Source organism: Oncorhynchus mykiss, chromosome 23, assembly GCF_057628025.1.
Source record: "Oncorhynchus mykiss isolate SJ-2025 chromosome 23, ASM5762802v1, whole genome shotgun sequence".
Classification (NCBI taxonomy): domain Eukaryota; kingdom Metazoa; phylum Chordata; class Actinopteri; order Salmoniformes; family Salmonidae; genus Oncorhynchus; species Oncorhynchus mykiss.
Window position 1 is genome coordinate 45085647 of NC_143044.1, and position 10968 is coordinate 45096614.

The 10968-nt window shown below is 40.9% G+C and overlaps 1 protein-coding gene across 6 annotated transcripts in view; it reads left to right on the forward strand.

Moving 5' to 3' along the window:
• Positions 1–10253, forward strand: part of LOC110502979 (regulator of G protein signaling 17) — a 31584-nt gene extending 21331 nt beyond the window's left edge. For 4 of the 6 annotated variants that reach the window (XM_021581335.3, XM_021581334.3, XM_090217538.1 and 1 more), the window contains 3 exons: positions 5825–5896; positions 7933–8164; positions 8500–10253. In XM_021581335.3, coding sequence (XP_021437010.1) covers positions 5825–5896; positions 7933–8164; positions 8500–8688 — 493 coding nt within the window. In that variant the 3' untranslated portion in view covers positions 8689–10253. Of the gene's footprint in view, positions 1–5824; positions 5897–7932; positions 8165–8354; positions 8414–8499 lie in introns of all 6 variants that reach the window. The other 2 variants (XR_016491151.1, XR_016491150.1) reach the window with 1 other exon arrangement.
• The last annotated feature ends 715 nt before the right edge of the window (positions 10254–10968 follow it).

Genomic DNA, 10968 nt, shown 5'->3' on the forward strand with positions numbered 1-10968 from the left:
TTATTTTTGGTTGAAAATCACTCACTACTCATAAAGCAAGTTTACAACTTATTATTCAAAAGCATAAAATACCATCATGCTGTCAAATTTTGTTTTTAATACCTTGATATGATATTTTGGCCATATCGCCCAGCCCTAATATGAAGTGGGCCCAACTTATGAAGTAAACTTGTAGTGACTAGTTTGAATCTTTTGAACCTACTGTAAGCGGAAGATGGGGGCTGAACAAAGCAAGCTTGAGGACTCCACCGCAGCCAAGTCAGTCTTAGACAGTGAACCCACAATATAGGTCTACAGAACTATGGCCCTGTTTCTAACATGCAGCCCCCACAAATCTCCCCAATAATATGGAGGCCTCATCTAGTCTAGGAACAGCCAGCCTATCTTCACATCACATGCAAAACAGCTGTGACGAACATGTATATTTAGAGTCAGCTCAGCATGTGTAAGAGCCTGTGGCTGGTGAGCTCAATTATATCAGCACAAAGGATACTTTGATGAAGATGCTAATATTGACCACTGTGCGACTTGCAGTTAAAGGGGAGATAACAAATGTAGGAAGAGACATGCCATATATGGGTACAGATGAAGATTAAGAGGGGTTTTCTGAATGCTTAGTGCTCAACCTGGAACCTAGCTGCATGAAGGGCTCAATTCAATTGATTGGTGGGGGGGGTTCCTGTAGTAATTTCCTGTCACTGGTAGATGCTTTCAGAATAACATACACTACCGTTCAAAAGTTTTGGGTCACTTAGAAATGTCCTTGGCAGCTTCATTAAATAGTTACCCGCAAAACACCAGTCTCAACGTCAACAGTGAAGAGGCGACTCCGGGATGCTGGTCTTCTAAGGCAGAGTTCCTCGGTCCATGGCTGTGCTCTTTTGCCCATCTTAATATTTTCTTTTTATTGGGCAATCTGAGATATGGGATTTGGTCCAAACTCTTAAAAGACACCCTGTCCCCTCAGCCCTCAAATGAAGTGGACACTTCTGATGACGTCTAACGAGTATACACTTGCAGGGCAAGGGGTGAGGGAGGAATGAATGATTTTTAAATGGACCATTGGCTGGAAATTCGTCACTCGTTCATCCCGTGATGATTGTGTTTTCAGCCACCTGTAGCTTGTGGTTGCTTTAGATGCGCTACAGTCAATTGAGTGCATGTCTACTTGTATATTAATAAATATATATTTAATATGTCTTCTGTATGATAGCTAGCAAATTAATTGGCTAAAGTTAGCCTGCCTAGCAGAAACTTGACTTCTTACGAGACGTGTTTGTGCCGTCATGTGCATTAATAGCACAATTTCTAACTTATTTGCATAAATTTTTACTTACACTTGTAGGTTGACTTCTACATTCATGTTGTTTTAAGTTTTCGTGGACTTTTCTTAGCGGATGTACATTCTTCGCAAATTGAATTATGGGGAGTTTCAGGTCCCGGCGTGAACATAATTGTACACTTGCAAGCCGACTAAAAAGGAGTGCTGAGGGGCTTACGTTGCAAACGTCCCTTGTTTGACTAATAATTTGGACCACCCTCCAAGATGGAGACGGGGATTCCCCCAAGGGACGAGGGTGTGTCTTTTTAAGTGTTTGGACTGCATCCATAGCTTTTTCTTTGCAACTCTGCCTAGAAGGACCAGCATCCCGGAGTCACCTCTTCACTGTTGACGTTGAGACTGGTGTTTTGTGGGTACTATTTAATGAAGCTGCCAGTTGAGGACTTGTGAGGTGTCTGTTTCTCAAACTAGACACCAATGTACTTATCTCTATTATATTCTGGTTAGAGCCAGTTTGCAGTGTTCTGTGAAGGGAGTCGTACACAGAGTTGTACGAGATTTTCAGTTTCTTGGCAATGTCTCGAATGGAATATCCTTCATTTCTCAGAATAAGAATAGATAGAGTTTCAAAATAAAGTTGTTTTTTTCTGGCCATTTGGAGTCTTTACTCTAACTCACAAATAGTTTTATAATGATAAATTAGCCTTTTTTTATATGATAAACTTGGATTAACTAACACAATGTGCCATTGGAACACGGGAGTGATGGTTGCTCATAATGGGCCTCTGTACGCCTGTGTAGGTATTCCATAGAAAATCAGCCGTTTCCAGCTACAATCGTCATTTACAACGTTAACCATGTCTACACTGTATTTCTGATAAATTTGATGTTATTTGAATGGACCAAAAATGTGCTTTTCTTTAAAAAACAAGGACATTTCTAATTGACCACAAACTTTTGAACGGTAGTGTAGGTCCACAAAGTGCACAGGCTGTAGTTTGTAAACAAATATGATATAGTCTAGGTTTATTAGGTTTGACTGGACCATGGCTAGTTTAATTTATACAATTTTGATATAAAGAAGAGGAACTACTCATCACTTAGAGAAACGCTGCTGTTACAAGAGGCTGTCCCTGAGTCGGAAGCACATAAGAAGAACTCGTCATCTGAAGCTCTTGGAGAAACGCTGCTGTGTCAAGAGACTATACCTGAAGCAGAAGCCCATGAGGATTATAGGAGCAGTTAGCAGCATGGCACTAGGAATCTGCTATTAGAGATGGAGAAGTCAATCCAATCTGACTATGGCTATGCCCTGTGTCTGTGTCAACCACTGTACTTCCCTGCAGCTATGCGATTTGGCACCTCCCTTAAGCCAGTGTCTGTTGGAATTCCCATATATTAGATGGGGATCCAAGATCATATTCTGCAGGCCCAGCTTCCTGTGATTGGAAGAGCCAGGCTAATAAGAGGAGACACTTTTTTTATTGGTTTAGGCCGTGGTCTCCCCAGCTAGTCAGTCAGTCAGTTCATTTGATGACATCATTTCCCCCCATTTGAAATAAAGATACAGTACAGCTTTGTTTGGGGAGGAGAGCTGAAAGCTCAGTTGGTATGAAACATGTATTGATCCACGCACCGGTGTGGATTTTTGCTGTAGCTTCTCTAAGGCTATTTTAATGTTTGATTTGTTACAGTAAATAATGCAGTAATGGCAGTCATCCGTTGTTATTGCCAGTAAGAAACTGCTAACAGCTGAGAACTGCTAGCTAACTTTCTAACACAATAACTTCTAGAAAGCAAGCTTTCCAAATGGAGACCCTCGGAAATTGCTGAGAAAAATACTGATTAAGGGACAAGTATCATTTTTGCAAGCAAAAACATTAAATATATATAGGCCTATTTTAACACTGAAAGGCTTCTTCTAAATGAAATAAAACGTTCCTTGTGAAATTGTTACATACAGTGCATTCGGAAAGTAATCTGGCTTCTTGACTTTTTCCACATTTTGTTACATTACAACCTTGTTCTAAAATTGATTAAATAAATGTTTTTCCTCACCAATCTACACACCCATCATGATGAAGTGAAAACAGGTTTTTAGACATTTGAAAATGTATAAAAAAATGTAACTGAAATATCATATTTACATATATGTATTCAGACGCTTTGCTATGAGACTCAAAGTAGAGCTCAGGTGCATCCTGTTTCCATTAATCATCCTTGAGATGTTTCTACAACTTGATTGGAGTCCACCTGTGGTAAATTCAATTGATTGGACATCATTTGGAAAGGTGCACACGCCTGTCTATATAAGGTCCCACAGTTGACAGTGCATGTCAGAGAAAAAACCAGGCCATGAGGTCGAAGGAATTATCCATAGAGCGCAGAGACAGGATTGTGTCGAGGCACATATCTAGGGAAGGGTACCAAAACATTTCTGCAGTAATGAAGGGCCCCAAGAATACAGTAGCCTCCATCGTTCTTAAATGGAAGAGGTTTGGAACCACCAAGACTCTTCCTAGAGCTCCGGAGTTCCTCTGTGGAGTTGGGAGAATCTTCCAGAAGGACAACCATCTCTGCAGCACTCCGCCAATCAGGCCTTTATGGTAGAGTGGGCAGTCGGGAAACCACTCCTCAGTAAATGCACGTGACAGCCCGCTTGGAGTTTGCCAAAATGCACTTAGACTCTCAGACCGAGCAAAGTACAGAGGTCCTTGATGAAAACCTGCTTCAGAGCGCTCAGGACCTCAGGCTGGGGCAAAGGTTCATCTTCCAACAGGACAACAATCCTAAGCACACAGCCAAGACAATGCAGGAGTGGGTGTTTTAATTGTCATACCCAAGAAGACTTGAGGCTGTAATTGCTGCCAAAGGTGCTTCAACAAAGTACTATGTAAAGGGTCTGAATAATTATGTAAATGTGATATGAGTCTTGTATTTAAAAAAACATTTGTTTAAAAAGCTCAAATTTCTAAACCTGTTTTTGCTTTGTCATTAAGGTGTGTTGTGTGTCGATTGAGAGGGGAAAACGATTTGCTCCATTTTAGAATAAGGCTGTAATGTAACAATGTGGTAAAAGTCAAGGGGTCTGAATGCTTTCTGAATGCACTGTACAAGGATATACCATGCCATTTTACATTTTATTTAATAAAACACCTTTCATTGTAGTTTTTATGACGTGCACTGTACGGTAACCCTTGTGTGTAGCTTGTTGTTTATGTTAGCCAATCAAAGCGACAAATATGCTCTGTGGAGTGTTCACTAATGCAATGCAAGATGGAATGAAATTAGGAAATTAAAAGTTAGCGAAATTAGTGTAGGCTACACCGAGCAACCAACTGGTAGGCAGTTGTTTTATTGGAATGGGGTTGGGGAGAAAGCGCAGCATGTGGCCTCAATTAGCCTCAATTAGCCTAGATAGCTATAGCTTCTCCAGTCAAGACAAGCACTGTTATTTGGGATGATAAATAACATTGTAGCTGCTACAAGTTAGCTAGTCTTGGCTGTAGCCAAGTTGCCTCGGCATCCCTCTCGTCTGTTTGCTCCCATCTCATCCCCTCCACAGTGGCAGCATTAGAGCGCCAGACTCCCTCATGCAGCAATATAAGTAAAACTAAAAATAACACAGCCAACAAAAATTCATGATACTATTAAGTGTTTTTTAAAATTTTATTATTATTTTTTTTTTTACATCCCTAACGTTGATATATTTTCGCGTTATTGCCCAGATCTCAATACTGTGAAGGCTAAACACCGGGAAATGTGTAGATTTATAGGCTACACATCCCATTTGGGTTTCACTTCTTTACTTGTTATTCATTTGTTAAATACTTGTAGTTAAATCAACTTGCTGACTTCATCGGGGATACTGAAGGTTTTTTGGGGGGAGGGAAATGGATGTCTGTCTATTTGTGTATCACAATTTTTGGGGTGTTTAGTGTTAAAGTAATGATCGTATGACACATGCTGAAACAATAGGCCTATACTAGGCTACATCCAAGCTCAAGTCAGTCAAATCTGCATAGCAGTATTTACACAGTGGCATATAAACAAGCTGTTTCTCCAATACATCCCTATCTGAAATTTGCTGTGCATACATACCGTTTGCATGGCATGTGAAATGACTTGATTACCTCTTTCCAATACATTTGTAAACTATTTAGGAACAGAAAGAATGCACCTCCAAACTAGCTTTTCAGGTTTTTGTGAAAGGAAAGACCGGCGGAATGCATTGTTAATGTGTTGCAATTAAATTTGTGTTACAATAGTTTGTTATTGTGTATCCAACATGTGTTTAACATGTACATTTCCTGCATAGGGATTTTGTAAAGGTTTTGTGCACTGTAAATAGCAGGGAGCCTCACTCCCCACACAGGTTGTTTTCATGTCAAACTTTCACTGGTTTTTAGAAGAATGCATACCTGCTCTTAGGCAGTAGTTTCAACAAAGATACAACATTTAGACTGCCATATGAATAAGTATGTTTGAATATGGAAACTGTTTGAAAGCAATAGTAATCTCTTTCTACTTCTCCTGTTCCAGGAATGAGGACCGCATGGAGGGTTCCGAACGGACATGCACTAAAATGGATAGTATTGAAGCCACGGAAGAGCAGTACGTTGCCAGCTATGCCTTTTTCCTTAGGATGTCTCTGAGAAAATACCAAATTGTTTTGATATCGTTTCACATTTTTGGTCATTTAGCAGACACTCTTATCCAGAGCAATTTACAGTCATTCAACCGAAAGTAGCTGGGTGAGACAACCATGTGACAGTCAAAACAGTCAGGAACATACAAGTTAAAGTGTTAGTGCCAGACAGGGAAAAGAGTTTTTGTTTTCGTGTTGTCACATAAGTTAATGGCTATTGGTCACTTCTGTTCTTCCTTGTTTTTGCAGGCATTGTACATAGACATTAGGACAGGTTACCTCAAGAAAGGATGGCAGAAATTATTTTATTATTGCATGCAAAAAATTTGCCAGAATCCATGCCAGTAATGTTGTAGTCTAATTATTTTGCCCAATTTACTGCTTTGGCCCATTTAATTTTCTCTCCTTACGTTGCTGCTGTGTCAATATCTATTCCTGTGTGTTGCTCACTCGTTTGCTGTGTTAGCCAATTAGAGCATGAGTTTTATTTTCTCTCCACCTCTCCCACGATTTCAGTTATTTGACTGAAACAGCTGTTAACTGAGGACATCATTTCCATCCACCCCAAAGGAGCAGGTCCATTATATAGAGTATAGGGTTCAGCTCTGCAGTGTTTTGTGTGCTTATTATTTGTGTGATATGTAGTATTGTTGGATTTCAGCATTCAACCGGATTTACACGATGTAGTCTGTCTGGTTCTTCAGACAACTGTGAGCCAAATACTGTTCTCACACGACTGGGGCCATGGCACGGGATTCAACCTTAGGCTCTACCTTGGAATGCTCATTCTTCATGTTGTTCTTCTAGCTAGATGGATTTCTGGCCCGATCACCTGGTCCTACTGTAATAATAGAAATAATGTTTTGTTGATTAAGACATGAACATAACAGAAAGGCCTGCACATAATTGCTCCTAATTACCAACCTTTAATGACATTTCAATGGGTCCCTGTAGCCATGACTCTCAGGTCAAACAAGTCCTGACAAAAATGCTCCCGTTCAAACTGGTAATTAGTAAGGCTAGGAACTGCCAGGGACCTCACGATATGAAATGATCACCATGCTCAGGTGCCGATACGATATGTATTGCAATTCAATACTGTGAGTTTTGATCAGTCATGGAAATGAAAGTGCTGAAAACTTGTTGACTCACTATTTAAAAAGAAGATGGAGAACAAGCTATAAGATAAAAATACATATGGGTACTTGGAGTCAAATATCGTCCAAAAATAATATTGCGAGATGTAACTATCAAATGTTTTACCCAATCACTAGTAATTAGGAGCATACTAAGGTGTTCTGTTAGTACATGGACAAGTCAGCCAAATGGAATGGTTAGTTGGTTGGTTACAGTGGCTAACCAAAGTATGTATTGCAGTCTCTTCATGTCTGCTTAGACCGATCTATATTTGCCAAGTGCTAGTCATTTCAAAATGTTCACGCTATAACAATGGATTTTTCCAAATCACTCCACCTGGCTATCAATCTTCAGGTGGAGACGACTTGCAGATGTGTCTTACAGTACAATATGTAACCCTGGAGTATAAACTGTCATGGTCAACTTATTGATGCAATGGTAGCTAAGCTGGGGAGAGGACTGTCCGTAATAAGCGCTGCTCTGCTTTCTTGATATTGCTATCTATAAAGCAAGTTTTGTCACAACTGGACTACTGCCCAGTTGTAAAATTAAGTGCCCCATAGAGGGACATACAATTGGCCCAGAAGAGGGCAGCACGGCTGGTCCTTAAATGTACACAGAGAGACAACATCAATGACATGCATGTCAATCTCTCCCGGCTCAAAGTGGAGGAGAGATCGACTTCATCTTTGTGGAAGGTATTGACATGTTGAATTCACTGTAATTGGGAAGAAGTTAGGTAATAAAATAAGTATGGGGAAACAGTTCTGACATTGTTGCTGACAAGCACACTAATCTGTTTGTTTTGCTGTGTATCGTGAGAGTCCAGACTGCTGACACTGGGTTCCTGGTATCGTTTGTTTAGGCAACCCACTCTAGACGAGGTGGTGGCCTGGGCCCGTAGCTTCGAGCTGGTGATGCGCTCCTCAGAAGGCAGGGAGATTTTCAGAGAATTTCTGCGCTCTGAGTACAGCGAAGAGAACCTGTTGTTCTGGCTGGCCTGTGAGGAGCTGAAGAAGGAGACGGACCCGACAGCGATCGATGAGAAAGCCAGAATCATCTATGAGGACTACGTCTCCATTCTATCACCGAAAGAGGTAGGAGGCATCAGGTTGGAAGCAGTTTGACTGGTACCTAGTATTACTCAGTATCACATTGTTTCTGGATTGAGCTTTAGGGTTACTTTAGAGTTGCACTTACGGGACTTCCTTTGGTTCCGTTGTGGAAAATGAAAGCAAGTACACCCAAGTATTTTGACTATATTTGACATGCATGTATTTGACCCAGGTCTGATTCCAAGACATATTGAAACCCCCATCTCAAAGTGGGTGAGGAGGAGGTGGGAGGTGAGCTTATCTCCATTGATAACATGACCGTGTAGCTCTTTGAGTGATTGCATTGTCACTGTTCTCTCCCCCTCCTCTGCCCCCAGGTGAGCCTAGATTCACGGGTGAGGGAAGGCATCAACCTGAGCCTGGCGGAGCCTAACAACGTGATGTACGAGGAAGCCCAGCTGCAGATCTACACCCTGATGCACAGAGACTCCTACCCCCGTTTCCTCAACTCCTCTGTTTACAGAGACCTTCTGGACAGCAAGAGAAGCTCCTGCCTAGACACCTAAAGTAACCCACCCCCCAACAAACAAAACAGAAAGACAATCAGGTGCCAGAACGGGGTTAGATATTTTCCTTTTTTGAAAACCAGAAAATAATGAATAGTTTAAGCAATTTCAATTGTCTGCTCGCAGGTGGCCCTGAGGGTTAGTTCCTGGTTTAACTGCAGATAAGAGCTCCTCAGGCTACTGTTACAAAGACAAACAAAAGGAAGGGTAGACCCATTGTTCCTGTACTGTACTTTTGAGAGTTCTCCTTTTGCTCGGTCTCTTTCATTCTCTCTCTTGGTCTCTATTTTTCTCTCTCAAATTCTGTCCCATGCCTCAGACTTTTTACAGTACAAAAACAATGCCCTTTTTAAGATAGCTGTAGAGTTGACTGTGGTGAGCAGGAAAATCACTGACTTTGCATGTGACACGGTAATGGAATTAACTCTACACTGGCTTGGTATGTTAGCAGTGGACAGCAAAGGTTCTTGAATATGAGATGTATTTTCTTCTGTCCTAGGGATTTCCCTGTCAAGCTCTTGATGTTTTATGTGAAGGGAATATCGATATTTGCCAATTAGCTTGCAGTTGTTGATTTTGAGAAGGTTGAAAGTTTTACAGCAGTGTTAGTTTCCAAGCACCTTCCTTCTTTACAACTCTAAAAGAGAAGGAGGCCTGGAATTGTGGTCGGGCAGCTAAATATCTAATGAACATGACTTTCCACGGGAAATCACAATGCCTTGACAAGAAAAAGGCGGCACAAGCGCTGCTTGTTATGGTAACAACCACAGTTTAGTAAACACAGTACAGTTCTACCTGTCTTTCCCTCACCATCTCAACCTAAGAGAAGCACAGGTTATGTCAGAGGTTGGAATCATTGCTGGAGAAAAAAAACAAATCAAACATTCAATTAGTTTCAGACAATAAATCATGAATACTTTCAAGCTCTCAAATGAAAGAGAACTGTAAACTTTTTCATTTTTCTACTGCATATAATATAAATGGTAGTAATCAAGCCTTGGTTTGGAAGGTCAAGTATGAGATGGCGGTATGTCTGATGCATCCATGAGGTCTAAGAGGGGTCTGCATTGCAGAGACATGGAATTAGGAAGTATGCCTATGTGGCTTCTGGTTTTAAAGCTGTAGCTAGTTCTAGACTGAAGGGGGTCAGTGCCAGCTAAGGAACAGCCCAGCTGAGAGCAGAAGAGGCCTGGTGGAATCGTGTTTTCTATGGAGGTGGTTTGGAGGTTTACAGTCCTGTTCACCAGATGTGTGTGTGTCTGTCTTTAAAGGGGCAATCAGCAATTGCTACATTCATTTTTGGACTTATAAATTAATGATCATTGATTCTTGAAGAATATAATTTATAAATGCCTCATAGCTTAGTTCAACTGTTGTCCACCATCAATACCCAAAATAGAAGCTTGTTTTACTCCAATGTTTGTAAACAATGTAAACAAACACTGTATAGCCTCCAAACATGGTTCATAGAGCCTCAAACATGGTTCAAACTGTCATGTTGGTATCATGCATGGTCAGTCCTTGCATCTATTGTTCTTGTTTATAAATTTGAGTGGTTAAATTTATCCAGCCCAATCCCTCAGCTTTTTACGAAACGGGTGAGGAGAACACTTTGCTATTTTGTTTCTACTGCTGATTGTCCATTTCAGCCTGGCTAGCGAGGTGCCAGTAAGATGCTTGGAACATCACTGAGCCCCATGCCTTTAACAGTCTCTCTGCTTCCCAGGGATGGCCAAGGGAGGTGAATAGAGACTTGAGACAATTTGTTATTTTTCCTAAAATTGCCGGCATGCATTAATGTGTGTACCTGCCGTCCAGATACACACGTATCAAACATTTTAAATATGGTAAAGGTAGACTCAGCGAAATGACATCGCCACCGTAGATATTGCAATGAGCGAGATGCAAGATGTTCTCCTACACAGTATCTGTGCATGTGCATGGGTTCAGTTCCCGCTCTTATAGCGTGGTAGCCAGGGGACCAAAACAGTGGGGAAGTTGAGCCTCGCGCTTCAATGCTCTTAGTTGTTGTGGAAATTGACCCACTATGCTGTTTACTTTCTGTGTCGACATCATATCGCTGAGTCTACCTTTTAATGTCCCATGAACATATACTGTAGGTCTAAAATATATAGTACCAGTCAAAAGTTTGGCCACACCTACTCATTCAAGGGTTTTTATTTTTTAAATAATAGTGAAACATCAATACTATGAAATAACACATATGCAATCATGTAATGAAATCAAAATATATTTTATATTTGAGAATATTCAAAGTAG